The 26,154-nt window shown below is 43.3% G+C and overlaps 2 protein-coding genes across 2 annotated transcripts; one reads left to right on the top strand and one right to left on the bottom strand.

Annotated features, from left to right (window-relative positions):
* The first annotated feature begins 745 nt into the window (after positions 1-745).
* Positions 746-5,051, top strand: LOC136580654 (peptidoglycan recognition protein 1-like). Its single transcript, XM_066581401.1, has 4 exons — positions 746-910; positions 2,930-3,131; positions 4,334-4,452; positions 4,618-5,051. Exons 1-4 carry the CDS (start codon positions 838-840, stop codon positions 4,794-4,796), a joined length of 573 nt encoding a protein of 190 aa, XP_066437498.1. The 5' UTR covers positions 746-837; the 3' UTR covers positions 4,797-5,051.
* An 8,395-nt stretch (positions 5,052-13,446) lies between these two features.
* Positions 13,447-25,880, bottom strand: LOC136580653 (zinc finger protein 436-like). The gene is made up of 2 exons (XM_066581400.1): positions 25,870-25,880; positions 13,447-16,535 (listed from the first exon to the last, which is right to left on the bottom strand). Exon 2 carries the CDS (start codon positions 16,480-16,482, stop codon positions 15,568-15,570), a length of 915 nt encoding a protein of 304 aa, XP_066437497.1. The 5' UTR covers positions 16,483-16,535; positions 25,870-25,880; the 3' UTR covers positions 13,447-15,567.
* Between the last annotated feature and the right edge of the window lie 274 nt (positions 25,881-26,154).

The raw sequence follows: 26,154 nt of genomic DNA, 5'->3' as shown, positions 1-26,154 counted from the left end.
AGATAATAATTCACCATCTACTCAAACGCAGACAAAGGCACTGTCACTGCTGGGTCTCTATAATAAGAGACAGTATGTAAGGAGTATGGATCGCGATAGTGTGCCCCTGTCACGTGGTGCCCCTCCTCCTCGATCACCCTCCCCTGCGGTTGACAGTGAGACCCCGGCTAGTCGAGCACCGATGGCCGGCCTCGTTGGAAGTCGCTCTGGTCGCTGGATTTTCCCATCTTATGTGGGTTCGCACTGAAAATGATCCACAGAAAACCTGTCACGTAATTTTATGCCGCACTCCGGGGCCATGGGGAGAATGTTCATGCATGGAAGCGCCAATCGTGAGAGGGCCAGAGGCTCTAATAAATGTTCCTGTCAGTCATGTATGTAGTATTTATTCTCTAGATTGCTCTCCATTGTATTAGGTTGGGCTATGCTACAGCGGTCGGGGAGTATTGCTCCAACTACAGAATATAGGCTGCCAGGATTTGTTGGTCACTTTGCATCTTCTTGTGCTTCTCAGATCAATCCTGCTAACAAAAGGAGCAATTATAATAGATTCACTACATTAGGGGACTTTTGGTTATGTTAGTATAAGTGTGTAGGTCCCCTTCCAAGCTGTCAGAACATAACAGTGCCTCCCACTATCTCATGACTACTGGTGGCGAACTGTGGTTTTCCTTCTTACAGTAAAGAAAGAAGAACAATGCAACCACTACTGGAAAGTTGTATATTTCACAATCCTGACATCAGGTTATATAAGAGGTGCCAGAAGAACAGACATTTCTCCATCCAGACCCGGAGTCATCAACACTCCCCTCCTGCATTATATCTTCTGATTGCGGTATGCCAGCTCTGTTCGCCAGCACAATGTCCCGCCTGCTGGCGCTCCTCTCCGTGTCCTGCGCTGTAATACACGGTAAGCTCAACTTGTGTTATTACTTCTGCAAAATATATAATGGATTATTATAAAGCAAAAATCGAGTTCTACATCTAAGCAGCTCCCTAATGGATTCTGGTAGAGTCAGTCTATGCTGGGACCAGGGACTCTGCACCTCTGTTCTCTACATGAATCCGTTTCCTACCTGTTTTATGGGATCTTGAGTTGTGCTGCCATTGCTTTGCGGGAAAAAAACTCTTTGTATTCAAATATTTGTACCCAAAAGCATTTAACAGCGAATGGAAAGGTATAGTTTCTCTTTAGGGAGAGCACCTAGGTGCAAGGAGACTTATAAGGCCATGCATGCTCCTTTGGGAAATTTATGCAAATTGGAAGACGGAACAATACCGCTGCAGTGCCACCTATAGGAAGGCAGCATTCCTACAAGTCAAAGACCTTTTAACAAGCCTTGAAGCAATGACTGGGCATATAAGCCAAAGTCTGCATCTTTTCCGGAGGGAAACAATAAAACTATACTCATGTTCCCAGTCATTGTTAAAAGTCACTAGGTTCTTCTCCAAAGGAGAAACCATACCCTATCAGAACCAAGCCAAAAGCCACTTGCCCAGCAAGCAAACCTACTGCACACTGATGAGGGGGCAAACCCCTGAAACAGTCTGCCTGTGTATGGTTATCTCTTCCTGGCTTTGGCTTGTATTCCCAGTCATTGCTACATGGCGTGTTAAAAAGTGTGACATTAACTTGCAGGAATGCTGCCTTCCTATAGGTGGCGCTGCAGAGGCTTTGTTCCATCTTCCTATTTACATAGTGAACAGAAAGTCATTACAGCTCACATCAGGACATGACATGTTATTGGCACTTGTGAAGGAAGTTCACTAAAATGGGGTTAAGTAGCACAATACAGGCTTATTTCTGTAGCAGCTTAGACTCCATCACTTGCCCAACAATAGGATGGCATAAAAGCAACTGTAGGTCATAAGTACCAATTAGAGAGTTGGGTTAGAAAATAGTGTGCACACAGAGCAGGTATAGCCAGATTGTACTCTGATTGCTGATGAGACATCCATCCATAAATGGCTGTGTTGTAACTATCCTGCCACAATCCCGATCAGCGGTAGAAGTTGTAATATTTCTAACAGTTGACTACTAAGGTGATATTATTGATGTGAGCCGAGTATCTTCCCCCTAGAGCCAGACAAATATACTTGTATTACGCAGCTCCCCTCTTAGCACTATAGTAGGGGCAAGAGGCTTGATGGATGACCCATGAGCACAGATGTGTGACTATAGTCGAGGCTCGTATCATGGTCATCTAATTACTGTAGGTGGCTACACTACGCATCATAGAAAAGGTACGATTAGTAGGGTGTTTGGATGCGACTATTTTTCACTTTAACGCCTTCAAGCTTCCTTGGGCAATTTTCTTGCAAACACACAAAAGGGCAAAATCAGCATACATTTTATTGCATAATTCTCAGGATTAAGGCCTGTTTCACACGGGCTACAAAATCTCGCCATATAACGCATGCATGTGAGGCCCATGGTTTCTAATGGGTTCTTGGTGTTTTGTAGCCTGAAAGAACCCATTGGAAACCCTGAGCCTCACATATGTGCGATTAGTAGCGAGAATTTGTAGCCCGTGTGAAACACGCCTAAAGGTCCTTTTACATGGGCCTTCCGAACGTTCGCTCACGTGACAATTGGGCCATGTAAGAAGATGAATGCTCAACTGCTCTATCATCAGCCAATTGTGTCACTTAGGTGAGAGTACAAATGCTCGCTGGTTGGCTGCACATCTCTGTGTAAGCGGGGAGATATGTAGCCCATCAATGATAGCTTATGGGGACGAACGATCATGTTACTGATCGGTGGTCCCTACAGAGCAGATGGCCTGTGTACACTGAGGCGACGAGCACTGACCAACATGCTCATTGTCGGTCAGTGACCATTAGCACAGGCAGGTTATCTGGCCATGCAACATGCCCATTAGTTGTGCCCAAGTACAGCAAATATCAATGTGTTTCCTTTTTCTTCAAGGTTGTCCAACCATTGTTACCAGGGCTCAATGGGGAGCGAAGAACCCAACCTGCCGATCTAGGCTGACTACTCCTGTACCTAATGTGATCATCCACCACACGGAAGGGGCTTTCTGTAACTCCAGGGCGACTTGCAGTGCACAAGTCAGGAATATACAAAGCTTTCATATGAAGTCCCAACACTGGTGTGACATCGGATACAAGTGAGGGACAGAAGAAGTGTTATAGCCAATTGCCCTAAAAGACAACAATAGTCAAAAGGTCTTCGGGAAGTGAGGATGGAAAGAATATGTTACAGCTGACGCACATGGCCAGATGACGATTCTACACAACCTCTGTAGAGCCATAATACATCACCCCTAGAAATGTATGCAACTTTACAAAAGCTTCATGTCATACAGAGGCAGAAGTGTCATAAAGGGTTTCACTCCCATTGAAAGCATTCACTTTGAGCATTTCTGGCTCTGACCCCAGGGTCAAAGGCGGATGTGTAATAGAAGGCAGAACTACCATTTATTTAAATGGGGCTGAAGCCCCTATGACATTTCTGATTCCAACGCTGATGATAACATCCAGTGCTGCTGCACAAACAGCATACTAGATGATAAGATGATTAGTGGGGTATTCCAAGCAGTGGATCCTCATCAATCATCTATTAATGACCTATCCTGAAGATAGGTCATCAATAGTATTTGCCAGGGAAAACCCTTTAAGCCTCCGCCACTCGGCTCTAAATTAACTCATGGTTTCAGTGGAGTCAAAAGAAAGGAGGCTAAAAGTCTACCATTTAGGACTTGAGCCCTCAGTAGTCCATGTGCCTATGATAAAATTCCAAAACGCAAGATTTCTTCCAGCACTCATGAGGTTAAAAACAAACCTTTGTTATAGCATCCTTAAAAATATCCTCTATGAGGATGCTTCTAAGGATGCTACAATATTTTTTTGGGTTTTGACCTTATATGAGAGCTGGAAGAAATCTTGTGTTTTGGAATTGGATCCATCTATGGACAAGGCTGCTTCCTTCCCTGCACCGTGCTGCTTAGATTGCAGGATAGTGTCTGGTGTGGGTGAGCTGGTTTCACTTTTTTATTGGCCATCCTATGATGCCTCCGCGTGGCACCATGTCATGGAGATATACCTCTGTAACATAGTATCTGATGAGTGTGAAACTAGGTATGAGATCAGAGGCATATGGAGTATGGCCCCCTAGACTGCTATGGATGCCGTATTTAGAGCTCTCTACAATGCAGAACAAGTGTGCAGCCATAATATAGCTGTGTAGTTCGATATAGAAGCAATACTGTGACTTGGGAGATGGCACAATAAAACTATGAAAGTTTCAAAACTGAATAACAGGTCAGTTACATTGTAGATGACATAATAATTTACACGGCTCTCTATGTAGCTTCTTGATTGGAGAGAATGGCCTTGTGTATGAAGGCAGAGGATGGACAACCCTTGGAGTGCATGCAGCATCCTACAACTCCAAATCCAGTGGCATCAGTTTTATAGGATCCTTCACTAGTAAGTGTGGGCTTGAAATCAGTCTTATGTTGGTGCTAACAATATGTGATCGTGGTGGGTTTTCTTGTGCTTCTGTCTATAGAGCATTGGTTGGTATAAAATACAAGGTGTAAAGTTTAGGGTAAACTTTCATTCTTTTGCTGAAGTTCTCTCTCATTTTCTTAGAGCGTGTGCCCAGCAATGCTGCTCTTAATGCAGCCAAGAGTCTCATTGCTTGTGGAGTCTCCAAAAACTTCATCAAAGGAAATTATGCCCTCAAGGGACATCGCAATGTGATGACAACAAGTTGCCCAGGTGACAGCTTGTACAGGGTCATTCAGCGCTGGCCGCACTTCAAGCCTTGAAGAATTCCTGATCTTACTCCTACATTGAAGAATCTAGACAGACTCAAGAAAATGATGTGTTGAATATTGTGGGGGTTCGGCCATGCGGTTTCTCCGACCAATGGAGTCCATATTTACACTTGCTTGTTCAGAGACACATTTATCTCATATCCTGTTGCATTTTTCCCTCATACACCTCTTGGTCTTGTGAGTTTTAGATATTCTGCTTACGTTTTTGTCACTTTTTGTTACAAATATATAATAGGTGCAGCTTTACTTCAATGACTCAATTAATGGGTGGCAAAAATTGGTCTATAGTCACCTACTATACCTCCAGGATGATCTTCATGATAGAAAAACCTTAGAGGTTGTTTCTCTGACCTACATCTTAATGGGGTTTCCAGCTTTCTTATTATTTAACATATTTCTTAGAAAAATAGGGATAAAATTAGTGAGGAGCGATAGCTAGAACTTCCATTTATGAGCACATGGACAAGAGTTGACAAAAAGGGGTGCAGACTAAAGGCTCTTATGCAGAGGCATGGATTTGTTTATTTCGTCCATCAGAAATCAGCATTTCTCCGTATACCTCCACATTACCTTCCATAGTTGTGAAATCTTTAAGGGGGTTACCTCAAAAAATCATTTATCACCTATCCTTGGATATGTCCGTCAGCCCCACAAAAGTGAATAGAATGGTTATCATGGATACACACCACCGATCCATTCATCTAGCGAGCCTGGAGTGCCTTATTCTCCCAGCCCTCGGGGATCATAGGAGTTGGACCCCCAGCAATCAATCATTTAGCACTTATCCATAGGATAGGTGATAAATGATTTTTTTTTGGAGGGGGGGGGGGGGTTAACCCCTTTAATAGATAGCAGCTCTATAAGGGATAGACTTCAACAATTCTATACATATAATACCAAACTAGAATTTAACTTTTGAAGCGATGGAGTTTTGATTGCGACCAGTAAAGTTGTGTCAGATCTCATGCTTTTGCTCTGCAGTCCTCCACATGATTCTCCATGACTATCCATACCGGGTTGGATGACAATGACCTCGAGATGGGAGCTCTTTACAGACATCTCTATTTGTTCTACCAGATACCTCCATTGATTACCTGTTCATACGGCCAACAGGTCGACAGGCAGATCCACTATTAGTTTTCTACAGTTTCCCCAGAAGAGCTCAATCTCATTTGCTTTTCATTATACACTGGCCTGAAACTAAAATGAGTCCTTATAAACTAGAAGTTCCTCCCGGAATTATCACAGTAACGGAGATGATAAGAGTCCTAGTGTAGTCCACTATAATAATATTAGTAATAATGCAATGAAACATTAGCAGCATAAATACACGCAGATCATCATAAGATTTTTCAACATACCAACAGTTACTGCTCAGACGGAGATCTCCAAAACATGTGCACATGTCCACAGCACTACTTAGGGGAGCGTGTGCGACAGCCGGTGGTGACTAGACCACCGGCACTGTAAACCTAATCCATACTGAGGGAGCCCATGTTCTGACTTTCCACTGACCTTTATAAACTGGATATCCCTTTTATACAACTCACCTGGGGTGGCCTTTCCTGTTAATGGATATCTAGTCTTCAGTTTGTGTTACAGAGAGGGACTGACCAGAGATGCCCATTATCCTCCATTTTATTCACTCTAGCCATTCAACCTCTGACTAGAGATGAGCGAGTATACTCGGTAAAGGCAATTGCTCGAGCGAGCACTGCCATTATCGAGTACCTGCCCGCTCGAGATGAAAGGTTCGGGTGCTGGCGCGGGGGAGCGGTGAGTAGCGGCTGTCAGCAGGAGGGAGCAGGGAGGAGAGAGAGATCTCCCCTCTGTTCCGCTCCGCTCTCCCCTGCAGCTCCCTGCCCGCCGCCGGCACCCGAACCTTTAATCTCGAGCGGGCAGGTACTTGCTAAAGGCAATGCTCGCTCGAGCAATTGCCTTTAGCAAGTATACTCGCTCATCTCTACCTCTGACCATTATCCTAAGGACAGGCATATTTATAGGTCAATGGGAAGAAACAATTGCGCTCCAACTGTTTGGCGACTTCTGTCGTACATGTATGAGAGATGTGCACTGGATGTCTATGGAGTGAGCTTGCTCCATATGCAGTGCGTAGATTTTGCAAAAAGAGGAATACCCCTTTAAGGTTTTCAAACTCTTTTGGCCAAGGCGATGAGAAAAGACAGTGTATGAAGTGAGTCTACATTGCTGGAAAGAGACATTTAACATACATTTTCCTGCACCCTGTGTGCATTAAAGGGGTTTTCTGGGTCTACACTACTTATGAGCTATTCTAAAGATAGGTCATCAATACTTAATCGGCTGGGGTTCGCTGCTCAGGATCCCAACTGAGCAGCTGATTGAAATGCTTGCGTGAGAGGCACTATCAATTCAGTCCATATCATTCATAGCGCCATACATTCTATAGTGGCCATGCCTGGTATTGCAGCTCAGTCCTATTCACTTGAGTGCAGCTGAGCTGCTCTCAGGTTATGTGACTGATGAAAGTGACATCACATCCTGCGACCTCTACAATCAGCTGATCGATGGGATCCAAAAGGGATGGATCCAAGTGGCCTTAGAATAGGTCAAAATAGTATAGTTCAGGAAAACCCCTTTAAATAGCCTGAAAGTTCCTGCCACATTTAACTGATTAAGAGTACTTATTTTTTTAAATCAGACACTGGACATCAAAATGTTTCTTCTCTTTGGGTTCGAACAATAGGTGGTAAACACTTTTGCCAGAGCCACGAACTGCCCATGTTAGAAGAACAATGACACTGGGAGAACATTGGAATAGTCCCGTTATGTGGAAATCTACACAGATATGACATGGTAAAAAGCTCTACAAGTTTGACAATTCTGCATATAGTTCTTGAGACAGCAGTCATACACAGTGTGGACAACAGAGGACTCTGCTTTTGAGTTTAGTGTCATTTTTTCCAGTTTTGGGAAGGACCACCTTCACTATTGCAGTTTTATACAATTTGTAATTTGCCTCTTCAAAGTCTGTATAAAGTGCACAAAAAGACCTAATGCTGCAGAAAAGTCCCCAAAAACACCAATGCAGTGTGAAATGTGCAGCAGGCGGCAAGCAGACGTGTTAGGGTGGAAGTGTTCATTGAGGATGTTCAGACACAAGACCAAAAACGTTGGGAAGCTGTAAAGTTTTCGGAGACAAGAGGGTAGTGTAGACTCTTTACAGCCAAAGTCCAGGAAACAGCATCCGAGGAGGAAGCATCACCTTTGTATGTCCGTCTGTGCCATTCAAATCTTAAGAAATGTTTGGGAAATCTCTTCTTTCTATGGAAGTAAAAGAAATGAAAAAGGAGGGTGGAGCAAGACCCAGTGAGGGTAGTGGAATATTTATGGAGTACAAAGAGTTTTCAATGATTGAGTATTTTGAATGGTGGAGGTGCTGCCAACCAGATGACGCTCCACCAGTGTGGGCGTAAGTGTAGCGAAAAGGATGTGAAAAGAACTGGTATGGAGGCACAACACTCTAAGCTACTAGAAGATGTAGATCAAAGTCCAATGTGTGATGGTGAAAGCACTTCTTTTTTATTATTTTTTCAGAAATTAAAAACCAGCAATGGAATACGCGTTTCGGGGAAGAACCCCTTCGTCAGTTCGGCTGGATAGGACAACAGGATGCCTAGGGGTGACACGATTCCAAAGATGTATAGGATGTGTCGGAGGTCCTGTGTGCAGGAGGACAGGGGAGAAAAAAGTGCTTTAACCGCACTTTTTTCTCCCCTGTCCTCCTGCACACAGGACCTCCGACACATCCTATACATCTTTGGAATCGTGTCACCCCTAGGCATCCTGTTGTCCTATCCAGCCGAACTATATATTTTCTAGATATGTATTTACAGGAATAAAGGGGGCAGCACTATTCATAACAAAAAATTTACTATTCCCAACGCATTGTTGTAATAAATGCTGTGTAGAAACTTATAAAACTTATTTAACATATCCTTATATAAAAACTATTATAATACATAAAAATTAGTTAATATCTTGATAAAATCCATTATATGAATATAAATAATACTTATAAAAATATCTAATAATGTTTGATAATCATGTTTATCTATATAGGCTTAGTCAAGAGAAGGCCTATATTATACCTATACACATCATATAGAAAAGGTGTTTGGAGATGGTATACCCATTAGTACATTTTTCTCAAAAGATTTTTTCTAGAGATTCGTTAAGACCCCTGGGGAACAGGGTGTCCATACGAAATATCCAAAACATTTCTCGTATTTTTAGACGAGAAAAAGACTAGAGGTAATGGATTCTAATGGTATGATTTTAAGCAGAGATGCGTTTTTCTGATGCTTCTCTAAAAAGTGTCGTGAGACACTATGTTTTTGAAAGCCCTTTAGAATATTGTTTCTATGCTGATTGCTTCTAATTCTTAATGTCTTAGTTGTGCGCCCAATGTACTGTAGGCCGCACGGACATTCTAAAAGATATATAAGAAAAGATGAACCGCAATTCAAAAATTGTTTAATCCCCATCAACTTTTTCTCCCGATTCACAAAGATGTCTTTCTTCCCTTGTACTATTACCAAACAGCACTTGCACCGAGCCTTCAGGCATTTATAAGTACCGACCACCATATTGGAATGTACCGAACTCTGTTCTTTCTGATGGAATTTATCCGGATTTGAGGGAGCCAGAATATTCTGCAAGGTCCTATTTTTACGGTAGATAATTTTTGGTTTATCCAGAATATTATCCTGAAGAAATGGGTCTTGTTTTAAAATGGACCAATGTTTTTTCGTAATATTTTCAATTTTCTTGTGTTGTACATTAAATTTAGTAATAAACAACGGTTTTTTGTTGTTAAACTCTCTCTTGGTATTGTTTATGGTTATGTCAGTACTGTCCCTACTCTTTATGGAGAGTTGGTCCAAGGGTATGTCCTGTAAGTTCTTTTCATATGCGGACATAATTAGTTCAAAGGGATAACCTTTTTCTTGAAATCTGGTTATACGGACTTTTGATTGTTGTTTGTAGTCTCCTAATGAGGAACAATTTCTTTTAATTCTTTTGAATTGCCCTTGGGGTATGTCGAGTTTCCAGCTCTTTTGGTGACAGCTACCGAAGTTTAGGTAACTGTTACAATCAGTAGGCTTAAAGTGTGTTTTGGTTTTAATGTGGCCACTCTCGGATGATAGAACTAAGTCTAAAAAAATTATTTCCGTTTTGCTAATATGGCTTGTGAACTTCAAGTTAAAATCATTACGGTTCAATTCTGTGACAAACTGTTCTAAATCCTTTACTTCACCCTCCCAAATTAACAGGATGTCGTCTATGAAACGTCGATGTAAAATAATATGATCATCTTTAAAAGCTTATGAGGAACAGGGTTTTGGTGAAATCTGCAGCTCTCCAGTGATTTCAATTCAGTGGATTTTGGATCTATTTGTAAAGTAAATGCTATATGTCTACCAGGACACTGGGTGCTGACATGATCACCTTAGGGTGACATGTCTGGCACCAGGTGAGTCGTTATATTTTATTATTGATTGCCTCTAAAGTTGTCTGGCGCTCTCCTTGACTTTTATTTTCTGAATTCTTACGGTTTCCTATCTGGAATCTGGATCTTTCTTTTTTGGATTTGAGCGACAACACGATGGATTTCGTGAAGAATGGGTGGTCTCATCTTCCATCACGCTTTCTGGCGAAATTACAGAACTTTGAGAAGAAACCTGAGAAACTCAACTCATCATCAATCCCATTAAGGTTTGAAGGGGATTTGGAATGGGGTACATTTCCGGAAGAGCAACCACAATTAAAAGGAATTTTTAAATATGACCTTAAGAATAGTATACATGCATTATGGCGTCATGCGATTGACTGGCTGGCCCTGAACATTTATGTTGAGAATAAAATTGTACCCAGGGGCCTTCGGGTCAATATAGGACCAGCATTCCAGGGTGATGACACGTTCTCTGGAGGATGGCATTTGATGCTTGGTACTTTTACTGATCTGATATTGGCGAAAATCATGACAAAAAGAAAAAGTCTGATGATTGATGCCCTGCAAAGGGTGGCATTTATAGCAGATTTTTGTAAAGAGGACGATTTTAAATTCACTCTCAGTTCTATGGATGATTTGGAAAAAAATATATTCCATAGGAAATTTAATAAATTAAGCCGTGACTCAGCTGACTATGCACAAAAAAGATACTTTGCATGGGATTGTAAAAAAGTTAATATTCATTCTAGACCAAAAAAGAAAAGTCATAATTACAATAGATATCATGTCTATAATCCCCCTTATGGGAAGGAAGGGATCTATCAACAAAAGAATACCAAGGTGTCAGATGCTGGGAAGAATCCATTACAGGGAGGTACGACAGTGAGGAGCTGGTCTGGGAAAACCAGTGTCTTCACTAATCAATCGTATTATAGAAAGCCCCACAACAGCGGACCTAAGTATATAACCCCTGATAAGGATAAGAACAAAAATAAAGATAGGTACCCAAATAGTACCTAAGCATATTAAAGAGAATATGCAACACCGGACTGTGAATTCGGTCCTTAGTGACCATCTGCCGCCTGTTTCCCCTTTGATTACAGCTACTAAAGGGAATAAATCGACTCAAGTCACTAGGGTCTCGCGTCTTTCAAGTATTCCAGAAATAGTGGAGGTAGATCCTAAGCAAGAAGTACCCTTAATAGACCTATCTAACCATAGTTCTGTTTGTTCAACTCCCGGGGTAACGACTTTGTTATCCTCGGTACCCTCGTCTTGCAGGATCAATAACCTAAATAGGACAGAGAATGTGAACCCTATTGATGCTGTGGACCTTGAAAAGGTTCTGTTGAAATCCCCTTTGGCAGACTCTCCACCAAATTTTACTGATATAATATCTAGATCTTCTCCTGGAGATAATCTGCCAGTAGAGATTCATACTAAAACACCAGTCCCGGCTAAAATATACACAAGTAGAGATCCCCTTTTTCCATTACTGGAGCCCACGGTACCCCAAGTGGTTCCCTCCCAACATATAACCGGGGCCAAAAACAAGATATTTCAGTTTTATCAACCACTCCCATCCATCAAATCCTCGAGGAAACGAAGCCTCGAAGACGCAGAGGTAAAAGAGGGGGTAGAAGGTCTAAACGAAAGGAAATTGGTAAAGAAGAGGAAAACGATAAATATGATCTAGCAATTGACAATGAGAAAGGTAGGTCTATGGGGATTTTTAATGTCCCCAATCATATTTTAAGAGTTAAGGAAGCTGAAGTCTTAGCGAAGGGCCTTTCCTTTAGTCCTTCAGTGAGTGCAAATTTATTTGATCTTTTTGTTGACTTGAACCATTTTATAAGGAATTTAACAGTGACTCGTTTCTTAAGGCCATAAATCTTCTCTATATGCGCTCAATGGGGCCGGCAGCAGCAGCGCCGACCCCATTGAGAACATATAGAAGACAAATCCTTCTTCTCTGCCACAGCTGTAACAGAGAAGAACGATGTTTGCCCATTGAATTCAATGGAGCCAGCAATACAGCAGGTTCCACTGAAAGCAATGGTCTGCCGGCGTGCGCTGGGTGAATTGTCGGGAAGGGGTTAAATATATAAGCCGTTCCCTGCAATTCATCCAGAAATGTGTTACAATAAAAATATATACCGGCGTATAAGGCGACGGGGCGTATAAGACGACTCCCCAACTGTCACCTTATACGCTGGCAATACAGTGGAGCAAAGAATAAAAATCATTACTTACTTCTTCTGACGTTCTGCGGTGCTCCTGCAGGCTGTTGCTCCCTCCTGGTTCCCGGCAGAGCATTGATTTCTCTACGAAGGGCTTTAAATCCCCGCCTCCAGAAACACACGTGCCTTCAGCCAATCACAGCCAATGACAATGATGTCATTGAATGGCTGTGATTGGCTGTGTTTCTGGAGGCGGGGATTTCAAGCCCTGCGTCCAGAAAGCAATACTCTGCCGTGGACCAGGAGGGAGCAACAGCCTGCAGGAGCGCCGCAGAACGTCAAAAGAAGTAAGTAATGATTTTTATTCTTTGCTCCACTGTATTGCCGGCGTATAAGGTGACAGTTGGGGGGTCGTCTTATACGCCCCGTCGCCTTATACGCCGGTATATATTTTTATTGTAACACATTTCTGGATGAATTGCAGGGAACGGCTTATATATTTAACCCCTTCCCGACAATTCATCCCCGCGCACGCCGGCAGACCATTGCTTTCAGTGGAACCTGCTGTATTGCTGGCTCCATTGAATTCAATGGGCAAACATCGTTCTTCTCTGCCACAGCTGTTACAGCTATGGAAGAGGAGAACGATCTTTACGCTGACAGTGGGGGGGGGGGGGCACTCTTGCCGCTATTGTGGCTTAATAGTGGGACCTGGGAACTTGAGATGCAGCCCACCATGTAGCCCCTCGCCTGCCCTATCCGTTGCTGTGTCGTTCCCATCACTTTGTTGAATTGCCCAGATTTTCACAAACGAAAACCTTAGCGAGCATCGGCGATATACAAAAATGCTCGGGTCGCCCATTGACTTCAATTGGGTTCCTTACTCGAAACGAACCCTCGAGCATTGCGAAAATTTCGTCCCAAGTAACGAGCACCCGAGCATTTTGGTGCTCGCTCATCTCTAATAATGATATGTTAAATAAGTTTTATAAGTTTCTACACAGCATTTATTACAACAATGCGTTGGGAATAGTAAATTTTTTGTTATGAATAGTGCTGCCCCCTTTATTCCTGTAAATACATATCTAGAAAATATATAGCTTATGTGCAAAAGAATGACCAAATCGATATAGAAAGCATGGAGTGAGAGCTACCAGCTTTATAGTGGAACGCACGTTGCGTTCCAGCCTGTACGCCACCATGGGCACATGATATTCTTAGCGGAACGCATCGCTGCGCTCCAAGGAGACGGATCTCTGTGCATTAGACACGAGGTACGGCCCCTGACGTCGGCTCTGGACGTCAGTCTCCCAATGGAATGCATCGCTGCGCTCCTTTCACATTGCAGGGAAGCGTGTCTCCGTATACGGGTCACGTGGTATGGCCCCTGACGTCGGCCTCGAGACGCTCTACAGCGCGTCATGATGGAAACGTCATCTCCCGTCGCCAAAATGGCGCCGCACACCGGAATCAGGCACAATCCCAGTGACCTTTGGTGAAGGGTATGTAATTAATGAATGTGCTACTTATACCATGTTTTGCTGACTTTGTTTATGCTTGAGAAAGGCGTCTAGCACGCCGAAACGCGTCGCATACTGTTCCGCAAGTATTGCCTGTTTTTTATATGAGGCTGTGACCTCTGATTGTACTAATAAATGTTTTGTCTCTAATCTGAAGTTGACCGTTGGATTTTATAAAAAAAATCGGTCCCCTTTAATGAGAAGCAGCGCAGGATTACCGTTTTTTTCTTACTTTATCTTTGTACTATCCGACCTCTTATGAGGAACGGGGTTTTGGTGAAATCTGCAGCTCTCCAGTGATTTCAATTCAGTGGATTTTGGATCTATTTGTAAAGTAAATGCTATATGCCTACCGGGACACTGGGTGCTGACATGATCACCTTAGGGTGACATGTCTGGCACCAGGTGAGTCGTTATACTTTATTATTGATTGCCTCTAAAGTTGTCTGGCGCTCTCCTTGACTTTTATTTTCTAAATAGAGATGAGCGAGCATACTCGCTAGAGCGAGCATTGCCCTTAGCGAGTACCTGCCCGCTCGAGACAAAAAGTTCGGGTTCCGGCGCAGGGGAGCGGTGAGTAGCGGCAGTAAGCATGTGGGAGCTACCCCGCAGCTCCCTGCCCGCTGCCAGCACCCGAACCTTTTGTCTCGAGCGGGCAGGTACTCACTAAGGGCAATGCTCGCTCTAGCAATTGACCTTAGCGAGTATGCTCGCTTATCACTAGTCCTAAACATTTCAATTAAAAGTGATCACTTTTACTGTGGCCGCAAAGAGCAAACTAGCTTACTATTGTGATTGATGGGAATCCTAGGAAGTTATAAGAATCCTTTTTTGAGAAAATTCACATGCTTAATGTTTTTATTTAGTTGCCACAGGGGTCTTGAATTTTCAATCACTTCTGTAATATACTGTGATACTTCTGTATCGCAGTATTTTATTATGCATTTCAATGTTAGTCTATTAAGTCTTGCCACAGGTAAGGCTTAATATACTGTAATACATAACAGACGTAGGAGCGTTCATTGGGCTTCCGTCTGCCATGTGAACCCAATGCACCATGAAATTGTATTGTGGGTGGGGCAGATGGAGCACCAGAGAAGGCACCCACTCAGGTGGTTGTCCCAATGCGCTGTCAACTTTGACAGGGGCATCTAAACAGTTAACAGCAGCAAGCGAAGCCATCTCCATTTGTGGCTGTTGCAGGAGAGTGTCAGCTGAAACAAGCAGCACCCACCAGGTGTGGAGCAGAATCAGCTCCTGAGCCTGCTCCATACACCACCCATGACCACCCACTGTACATTTATAGCAGGTAGTCATTATGGGGTTAAAATAACTATTTAGCACATTCCAAATCCTTGAAGTCTAGATTTGGCTGCATTACCTAACCGGATTCACATCTCATAACCAATGTGATAAGCCCCATAATGCTTCTGTCCACATTTGTAATGTGAGGCAATGATAACTGCAACTGGTCAAACACAGTAAGTGTTTTTCTTTCCTCATCACAATGGTGTCTAGTCCTCCATTTGGCATGTAAAATCCGAATACTCAGGAGACTTGTCATGAATTCAAGGGCTCCAGTCAACATTGACTATTTCAGTTGACTCCTGTGCCGGCTCCACATGCTTGAAATGTACTTTTCTGTGTTTGATGAGGCTGGAGTTTTGATTGAAGTCCTTCCCGCATTCATTGCAGACATACGGTCTCTCTCCTGTGTGAGTTCTCTGGTGCTCGATCAGGTTGGACCTCTGAGTGTAGCTCTTCCCGCAGGCAGTGCACGTGTAGGGCCTCAGTCCGGTGTGTGCTCTCTGGTGGGCAATCAGGTTGGAAATCTGAGTAAATCGCCGACCACATTCACCGCAGGAGAACGGTCGTTCCCCCCTGTGTGCTCTCTGATGAGTGACAAGGTGAGAGCTACGAGAGAACCTTTTCCCGCACTCTGTGCATTCATACGGACGCTCTCCTGTGTGTGCCCTCTGATGGGTCACAAGGTTGGATATGAGAGTAAAACTTTTTTCGCAGTCACTACACACATACGGCTTTTCGCCCGAGTGTGCTCTTTGGTGTGCAATGAGGTTTGAGCTGTCGGTAAAACTTTTCTCACACTCGCTGCAGGCGTACGGCCGCTCTCCCGTATGTGTCCTTTGGTGTTTGACAAGATTTGAGCTGTCTGTAAACCCTTTCCCACAGTCGATACAGACATAAGGCTTCTCCCCAGTGTGGATCCTGTAGTGTGTGACCAGAGATGATCGACGGGTGAAACTTTTCCCACAGTCTGTACATGTAAACCTCTTTCCTACGTTACCACCATCTCCGTCTTGCTCGTGTCCATTTCTAATAGTTTGGGGCGGGGATTGCCCATGGGTGCTTTTTCTCTGCTTTTCATCTTGTAACGCGTTCTCACTGAATGGAGTTTCTTGACGTTCGCATGACTCAGGAACAAACTTCCATCTCGGTTTATGTGAGGCTTGTGTTTCCATCATAAGTAAAAGGGTGGTAACAGCCGATGCACCGCAGCACTCAAACTGCTTCAAATCTGTGAAAATATAAAAGCATTTATAGAGAAAAATAAACTCGAGCTACAGCCCTTAGAAGGCAGATCCAGACAGGAATTGCAAAAGTTTAAAAGTGAGGGATGGAGGCAAGAAGGCTGGGTTCTTTAGGCAAAGGTACCACAGCAAAAGCTTAAACAACTGGACAGCCAGCTCTACCGGGTCTCACCATTCCTTCTAAACTTCGGATGGTAGATGTAGGCACATGCTTAGCTGGAACTACCCTACATAGGGCTTGTCTCAAGACAATAACCTCTTTCTGAATGGAAACTGGCCCCGTTTCAGTTTCTAGGATTACCACCGATCAACTTTTTTATAGAAATTTCCAATCTTAACCCCTTAGTGACCAAGCCTGTTTGCGCCTTAATGACCGGACCAAATTTTGGAAATCTGACATGTGTCACTTTGACATAGCATAACTCCGTAAAGGTTTTGCCTATCCAAGTGATTCTGAAATCGTTTTTTCGCCACATGTTGTACTTCATTTAGGTGGTGAAAATAGTCCGATAGAATTTGTGTATATTTATTAAAAGCACCAAAATTGGGAAAATATTGAAAAAATGTTCATTTTTTCACATTTTCAACTGCGATATCTCAAATATGTGCGAACATGCTGTACAAATTCTTGATAAGATATATATTTCCATCTGTTTACTTTATTCTGGGCGCACATTGGAAAAAGTTCAGGTTTTTTTAACCATTTAAGAGACGTGCAAATTTAACATTGATTTTTAACATTTTGAGGAACATTTTCCTTTCCTACACCAAGCCAAGATTACAAAGGCTCATAGGTGTTAGAATGGTAGATACCACCACAAATGACCCCATTTAAAAAAACTACACCCCTTAATGTATTCACTGAGGGGGGTCAGGAGTATTTTTACCCCACAGATTTTTTTCTGGAATTAATGCAATTTAGACGAGAAAAAATAAAATGTCATGTTTTTGCAAATATGCCATTTAAAAGATGGTATTTTTTTTCTATAATGCACATGAAAATGCGTATTTGAACCCAAAACGGATACCCCCGTTTGTCCTGTGGTCAGAAACATACCCATTATAGCCCTAATCTTGTGTCCGCATGCACAACAGGGTCCAAACCGAAAAGAGCAGACAGTAACTTTCAGAACAGTCATTTTGCTTGAAGGCGATTTCAGCCCCATTGCCCAATTGTAGGGCCCTTGATGCACCAAAACGATATAAAACCCCCAAAAATGACCCCATTTTGAAAACTAGACCTCTTAACGAATTTATCTAGGGGAGTGCTGCGCATTTTGACTCCACAGTTTTTGAATGAATCTAAGCAAAGCAGGAGGAAAAGAATTAAGATTTTCATTTTTTTGGCAATTATGTCACTTTTAAACCCGTTTTTTTGTACAGCACACATATCAATGAAGGCTTGTACCACAAAATGGATCCCCCTGTTTGTCCTGTGTTCAGAAACATACCCACTGTAGCCCCAGCATTATGTCCGTATTCACAACAGGGCCCAAAACGAAAGGAGCAGCTGGTGGCTTTTAGAACAGACATTTTGCTTGAAGGTGTTTTAGGCCCCATTGCACACTTGTAGAGCCCTTGAGCTGCCAAAACGACAGAGGACGCCCACAAATGACGCCATTTTGAAAACTAGACCACTTAACGCATACACTTAGGGGTGTACTGTATATTTTAACCCCACAGTTTTTGAATGAATCTGAGCAAAGCAGATAGAAAAAATACGATTTTAATTTTTTTGGCAATTGTGTCATTTTAAAAACATTTTTTTTTGGATAGCGTTTACAAGAATGAAGAAGTTCACCCCAAAATGGATACAGCCGTTTGTCCCGTTTTCAGAGATATACCCATTGTGGCCTTAATATTATGTCTGTATGCACAACGGCGCTCAAAACGAAAGGCGCATCAAACTTTAACTGTCTTAACTTTTACGTAATCGCCATTATCTATTGGATAACGGCGATCACGTGACCGGGGACCGCTCACTGCGGCCCTTGGTCACTGCTCCAGGCTCTTGGCTACATTTAGTAGCCAGGAGCAAGGAGACTTTGAATTTCCCGGGCCCTCAACAGCTTTTGCGCTTGCGTCCGCCATTTTGCTAATGGGCAAATGTGCCAAAGTTGGGAAGGGGTCCGTGGATAAAGATCCCGTCGGGGGACATTACCAGAGGCCTTAGGTAAGTAATTTCACCTCCCTTCACAAATCTGATCTGTGATTGGAGGTGAAATTTTCACTTCTTTTACTTTTACGTGATCGCCGTTTTCAATTGGAAAATGGCGATCACGTGACCAGGAACCGCGTTTTGCGGGCCCGTGAAATCTCCAGGCTCTCGGCTACATTTGGTAGCCAGGAGCGGGGAGATTTTAAATTACCCTGGCAATCTGCGCCTTTTGCACATGTGTCGCCATCTTGGCGGCGGGCGCAGAAGCCGTGGTGAAGTCCAAGTATAAATGCGGTGCCTTAGGTGCGTTATTTCATCTCCCTTCACGGATATTATCCGTGAGGGGAGATGAAACTTAAACTTTTATTTCTTTTTTTAAAACTTTTTAAAAACTTTTTTTACTTTACATGATCGCTGTTATCCATGTGACCGGGAACCGCATACAGCAGCTCCCGGTGACATCCCTCTGCTCTCGGCTACACATGAGAGCCGGAAGCAGGAGAATTTTTAAATTTCCCGGGCCGCGCACGCCCGACGTATGACGTCTGGCGTGCATGCGCAGAAGGCGCCGACGGGACCTGGGAGGCCAGGACACCGCGGGTCATCGCAGAGAAGGCGAGTGAGTACTTTCAGCTGCCCCGATGGATCCGATTCACCGGGGCAGCTGAATCTTCACCTTTTTAAAACTTTTTATTAACTTTTATATGATTTTACCAGATGCCGGCGATCATGTGACCGGGGGAGGGGACCCGCTGCCCGGAATGGCAGCTCCAGGTTGCCGGCTACCTCCGGGAGCCGGCAGCATGGAGCTGTCACGTTCTCAGCTTGCAGGGCCTTAATCCCTGCAGGAAACATATTTCTACGTCCTCAGGGAATAAGACCCAGCAAGCTAGGACGTAGAAAGGCAATGGGCTGGTCACTAAGTGGTTAAATAAATAAAACTTAAAAGGGTTTTTCCAGTTATTTTACATAGTTTTGGGTCCCCTGGCATCTGACAGGTGACATCACCCAGCTAGAAGGCCCGATGATGTCCTGTAAAACCCGTCATGTAAGCTACTAATGTAGAAGGCCTGGAAGGTTTATGGGACTGCAGCCAATAGAAGGCCTGTGGGGCCTTCTATTGGCTGCAGTGGTCACAGGGGTAAACAACCCATATGACTGCTGCAGCGCCTCCAAACAGATGCCCAGAGGACCAGGAGAGCGGTGGGGGTCAGGCATTGCAGCAGTTGAAGGTGAATCATGTCTTTTCTGTAGCCTGCATCCCCACTGCCACCAATAACCTCAGAAAACCCCTTTAAAAGGTATTGTGCACAAGCACTACCAGAATGTGCTGCCTAGGATGCTGATCACCCCGAGTACTATCCCAGCAAGCAGCTGATCACCACACGTCCTTTCCCACCAAGCAGCTCATCACCCCGGGTCCATCACCTTACCTCCAAATGTATATACTGAGGAGAATCTACCTCCCCACTCTGTGTATATACTGAGGAGAATCTAACTGACCTCTATGTGTATATACTGCGGAAAATCTACCTCACCTCTCTGTATACATACTGAAGAGAATCTACCTCACCTCTATGTGTAGATACTGAGGAGAATCTACCTCACCTCTATGTGTAGATACTGAGGAGAATCTACCTCCCCTCTATGTGTATATACTGAGGAGAATCTACCTCAACTCTATGTGTGTATACTGAGGAGAATCTACCTCAACTCTATGTGTGTATACCGAGGAGAATCTACCTCACCTCAATGTGTGTATACCGAGGAGAATCTACCTCACCTCAATGTGTGTATACTGAGGAGAATCTACCTCACCTCAATGTGTGTATACTGAGGAGAATCTACCTCACCTCTATGTGTAGATACTGAGGAGAATCTACCTCCCCTCTATGTGTATAAACTGAGGAGAATCTACCTCAACTCTATGTGTGTATACTGAGGAGAATCTACCTCACCTCAATGTGTGTATACTGAGGAGAATCTACCTCACCTCAATGTGTGTATACTGAGGAGAATCTACCTCACCTCAATGTGTGTATACTGAGGAGAATCTACCTCACCTCAATGTGTGTATACTGAGGAGAATCTACCTCACCTCAATGTGTGTATACTGAGGAGAATCTACCTCACCTCAATGTGTGTATACTGAGGAGAATCTACCTCACCTCAATGTGTGTATACTGAGGAGAATCTACCTCACCTCAATGTGTGTATACTGAGGAGAATCTACCTCACCTCAATGTGTGTATACTGAGGAGAATCTACCTCACCTCAATGTGTGTATACTGAGGAGAATCTACCTCACCTCAATGTGTGTATACTGAGGAGAATCTACCTCACCTCAATGTGTGTATACTGAGGAGAATCTACCTCACCTCAATGTGTGTATACTGAGGAGAATCTACCTCACCTCAATGTGTGTATACTGAGGAGAATCTACCTCACCTCAATGTGTGTATACTGAGGAGAATGTACCTCACCTGAATGTGTGTATACTGAGGAGAATCTACCTCACCTCAATGTGTGTATACTGAGGAGAATCTACCTCACCTCAATGTGTGTATACTGAGGAGAATCTACCTCACCTCAATGTGTGTATACTGAGGAGAATCTACCTCACCTCAATGTGTGTATACTGAGGAGAATCTACCTCACCTCAATGTGTGTATACTGAGGAGAATCTACCTCACCTCAATGTGTGTATACTGAGGAGAATCTACCTCACCTCAATGTGTGTATACTGAGGAGAATCTACCTCACCTCAATGTGTGTATACTGAGGAGAATCTACCTCACCTCAATGTGTGTATACTGAGGAGAATCTACCTCACCTCAATGTGTGTATACTAAGGAGAATCTACCTCACCTCTATGTGTGTATACTGAGGAGAATCTACCTCACCTCTATGTGTGTATACTGAGGAGAATCTTCCACTCCTCTGTGTGTATACACTGAGGAGAATCTACCTCACCTCTATGTGTGTATACTGAGGAGAATCTACCTCACCTCTATGTGTGTATACTGAGGAGAATCTACCTCTCCTCTGTGTGTAAAAACTGAGGAGAATCTACCTCACCTTTGTGTGTATACACTGAGGAGAATCTACCTCACCTCTGTGTATATACTAAGGAGAATCTACCTCACCTCTATGTGTATATACTGAGGAGAATCTACCATACCTCTATGTGTATATACTAAGGAGAATCTACCCCACCTCTAAATGTATATACTGAGGAGAATCTACTTCCCCACTCTGTGTATATACTGAGGGGAATCTAACTGACCTCTATGTGTATATACTGAGGAAGATCTACCTCACCTCTATGTGTATATACAGACGAGAATCTACCTCACCTCTCTGTGTATATACTGAGGATAATGTACCTCACCTCTATGTGTATATACTGAGGAGAATCTACCTCACATATATGTGTATATACTGAAGAGAATCTACCTCACCTCTATGTGTAGATACTGAGGAGGATCTACCTCACCTCTATGTGTATATACTGAGGAGAATCTACCTCACCTCTATGCGTATATACTGAGGAGAATCTACCCCCCCACTCTGTGTATATACTGAGAAGAATCTAACTGACCTCTATGTGTATATACTGAGGAGGATCTACCTCACCTCTATGTGTAGATACTGAGGAAAATCTACCTCCCCTCTATGTGTATATACTGAGGAGAATCTACCTCTCCTCTGTGTGTATATACTGAGGAGAATCTACCTCCCCTCTATGTGTATTCTACTGAGGAGATTCTACCTCTCCTCTATGTGTATATACTGAGGAGATTCTACCTCTCCTCTATGTGTATATACTGAGGAGATTCTACCTCTCCTCTAGGTGTATATACTGAGGAGAATCTACCTCTCCTCTAGGTGTATATACTGAGGAGAATCTACCTCCCCTCTATGTGTATATACTGAGGAGAATCTACCTCTCCTCTAGGTGTATATACTGTGGAGAATCTACCTTACCTCTATGTGTATATACTGAGGAGAATCTACCCCACCTCTATGTGTATATACTGAGGAGAATCTACCTCACCTCTATGTGTATATACTGAGGAGAATCTACCTCCCCTCTATGTGTATATACTGAGGAGAATCTACCTCACCTCTATGTGTATATACTTAGGAGAATCTACTTCACCTCTATGTGTATATACTGAGGAGAATCTACCTCACCTCTATGTGTATATACTGAGGAGAATCTACCTCACCTCTATGTGTATATACTGAGGAGCATCTACCTCACCTCTATGTGTATATACTGAGGAGAATCTACCTCACCTCTATGTGTATATACTGAGGAGAATGTACCTCACCTCTATCTGTATATACTGAGGAGAATCTACCTCACTTCTATGTGTATATACTGAGGAGAAGCTAACTGACCTCTATGTGTATAAACTGAGGAGCATCTACCTCACCTCTATGTGTATATACTGAGGAGAATCTACCTCACCTCCGTGTGTATATACTGAGGAGAATGTACCTCACCTCTATGTGTATATACTGAGGAGAATGTACCTCACCTCTATGTGTATATACTGAGGAGAATCTACCTCACCTCTATGTGTATATACTGAGAAGAATCTACCTCTCCTCTAGGTGTATATACTGAGGAGAATCTACCTCCCCTTTATGTGTATATACTGAGGAGAATCTACCTCTCCTCTAGGTGTATATACTGTGGAGAATCTACCTCACCTCTATGTGTATATACTGAGGAGAATCTACCTCACCTCTATGTGTATATTCTGAGGAGAATCTACCTCACCTCTATGTGTATATTCTGAGGAGAATCTACCTAACCTCTATGTGTATATACTGAGGGTAATCTACCTCACCTCTATGTGTATATACTGAGGAGAATGTACCTCACCTCTATGTGTATATACTGAGGAGAATCTACCTCACCACTATGTGTATATACTGAGGAGAATCTACCTCACCTCTATGTGTATATACTGAGGAGAATCTACCTCACCTCTATGTGTATATACTAAGGAGAATCTACCTCACCTCTATGTGTATATACTGAGGGTAATCTACCTCACCTCTATGTGTATATACTGAGGAGAATCTACCTCACCTCTATGTGTATATACTGAGGAGAATCTACCTCACCACTATGTGTATATACTGAGGAGTTTTTGTCACTGAAAAGGCCTGAAACTAAAATATAACCTTTATTGATCAACGATAAAAGACCATCCCTATTCACCAGGACGGTTGAGACCCAAGAACAGACACAAAGTTACAGACAAACAAACAAAAATACCTATGGGAATTAAGCACTTGTTTGGGCATAAAGATTCCCACCACACTCCTAACTAATATCAGTGGGAGTTACTGAACGGGCTAGCAACTGATTTTATAATCTCTGGCCCTTTGCATACATATACAGGGCCAGAATTGCTGCAATTCTGGCCCTCTATATGTATGCAAAGGGCCAGAGATTATAAAATCAGTTGCTAGCCCGTTCAGTAACTCCCACTGATATTAGTTAGGAGTGTGGTGGGAATCTTTATGCCCAAACAAGTGCTTAATTCCCATAGGTATTTTTGTTTGTTTGTCTGTAACTTTGTGTCTGTTCTTGGGTCTCAACCGTCCTGGTGAATAGGGATGGTCTTTTATCGTTGATCAATAAAGGTTATATTTTAGTTTCAGGCCTTTTCAGTGACAAATTGTCTAAATTGCTCCAAGAGCCTTGGTTGTCACAGTGATTAATATATACTGAGGAGCATCTACCTCACCTCTATGTGTATATACTGAGGAGCATCTACCTCTCCTCTAGGTGTATATACTGTGGAGAATCTACCTCACCTCTATGTGTATATACTGAGGAGAATCTACCCCACCTCTATGTGTATATACTGAGGAGAATCTACCTCACCTCTATGTGTATATTGTGAGGAGAATCTACCTCACCTCTCTGTGTATATACTGAGGAGAATGTACCTCACCTCTATGTGTATATACTTAGGAGAATCTACTTCACCTCTATGTGTATATACTGAGGTGAATCTACCTCACCTCTATGTGTATATACTGAGGAGCATCTACCTCACCTCTATGTGTATATACTGAGGAGAATCTACCTCACCTCTATGTGTATATACTGAGGAGAATCTACCTCACCTCTATGTGTATATATTGAGGATTTACCTCACCTCTTTGTGTATATACTGAGGAGAATCTACTGAAAGGCTGTAAAGTACATAGGGAAGCAGCCATGGACTGCAGGGATGGAGCCTTTAAGGCTAAAAAGGGTCTGCAACCTCCAGTCTGGGGTGAAATTTGAATAAAAAGGGGCATTACCATTAAGGGTATAAAGTGAGGAGAGTGGGAGGGGTGGCACATTCTGCAGAAGGACAAGTAAGCACCACTTCATAAAATATTACGTGCGAACAACAGATAAACACCGGCACCAAGCTAACTGGGGCGAGACGGGTGTATCAGCTAGTATATAATCATCTCGGCCCCTGCTTACCAGACACAGTGATGACGAGGATGCAGGACAGCGATGGAAGATCAGTTGTTGGCATTCCTGTCCATTAGAATTCGGTCTGCGTGACCTGGCAGTGATTGTGTATGGTAGTGAGTGCACGGATGTCACGCACACGGTCCTGCGCAGTCTGACTGTTGTTTTCTTTAATTCCACGCTCTGTGTCATGGCGGCGTTGTGTACATATCGTCGCCTGTGCGCTTCCCATAGAAATGTACAGGGTCGCGCTGCGTGGAGAAATACAGCGTGCTGCCACTTTATTATGTGTATAATGTGATCAGATCAATGAAATCTATGTATTTTCGTTCCCTCCATTCACTGCGGGTCACACGGCCGTACTTAGCGCTAAAATCACAGTAAGTGTGAATTAGTGTTTATGCTGCGTTCAAACGTCACGATTATCATTCAAAAAAATAATTGAAATAAGCGAAAGTGAAGGATAATCATTCCGTTTAAAGATGAGTCGATAACCGAACGCCAGCGTCTGCCAGTGGGGAACTACAAGTCCCAGGCATGTGTGCTGAGGTTTGCTGTCATGGAACTAAGAAACTCAGGAAGTACTACGACAGATATGCAGGGGCTTGTAGTTCCACAGCTGCCTGTTCCCTGGAATCCCCTCACAGCCCACCACAAGACCTACCTGTGCACGTAGGTGGATGCCGGATAGAGGACCTGCGATGATGCCATGTCATGTGACCTGTCACATGTGTGGGAGGAGTCAGACAGCCATGTGGGGCGTCCTGTAGTGGGACTGTGCGACGTGCAGCAGAGCTGCGTGTAGAATGTTCATGCGGTGTTGTGCGTGACGCCTTGTTCTCGCGGGCGATTGCCATTTTGGTCAGCGAAAAACTGACTGATTTTACTGCGAGTTTGTGCGGTTTATATCCGTTTTGCATTAATGTGCGAGTGTCTTTGTTGTGTCCTG

This window comes from Eleutherodactylus coqui, chromosome 10, assembly GCF_035609145.1.
Source record: "Eleutherodactylus coqui strain aEleCoq1 chromosome 10, aEleCoq1.hap1, whole genome shotgun sequence".
NCBI lineage: Eukaryota > Metazoa > Chordata > Amphibia > Anura > Eleutherodactylidae > Eleutherodactylus > Eleutherodactylus coqui.
Note: the sequence above shows the minus strand (reverse complement) of the source record. Positions and strands in the feature narration are given on the sequence as shown.

Coding starts and splice junctions, on each gene's coding strand:
- LOC136580654 (XM_066581401.1), top strand. CDS start 838: ATGCCAGCTCTGTTCGCCAGCACAATGTCCCGCCTGCTGGCGCTCCTC. Junction 3,132..4,333: donor TGGTGTGACATCGGATACAA/GTGAGGGACAGA, acceptor CTCTCTATGTAG/CTTCTTGATTGGAGAGAATG. Junction 4,453..4,617: donor TTTTATAGGATCCTTCACTA/GTAAGTGTGGGC, acceptor TCATTTTCTTAG/AGCGTGTGCCCAGCAATGCT.
- LOC136580653 (XM_066581400.1), bottom strand. CDS start 16,482: ATGATGGAAACACAAGCCTCACATAAACCGAGATGGAAGTTTGTTCCT.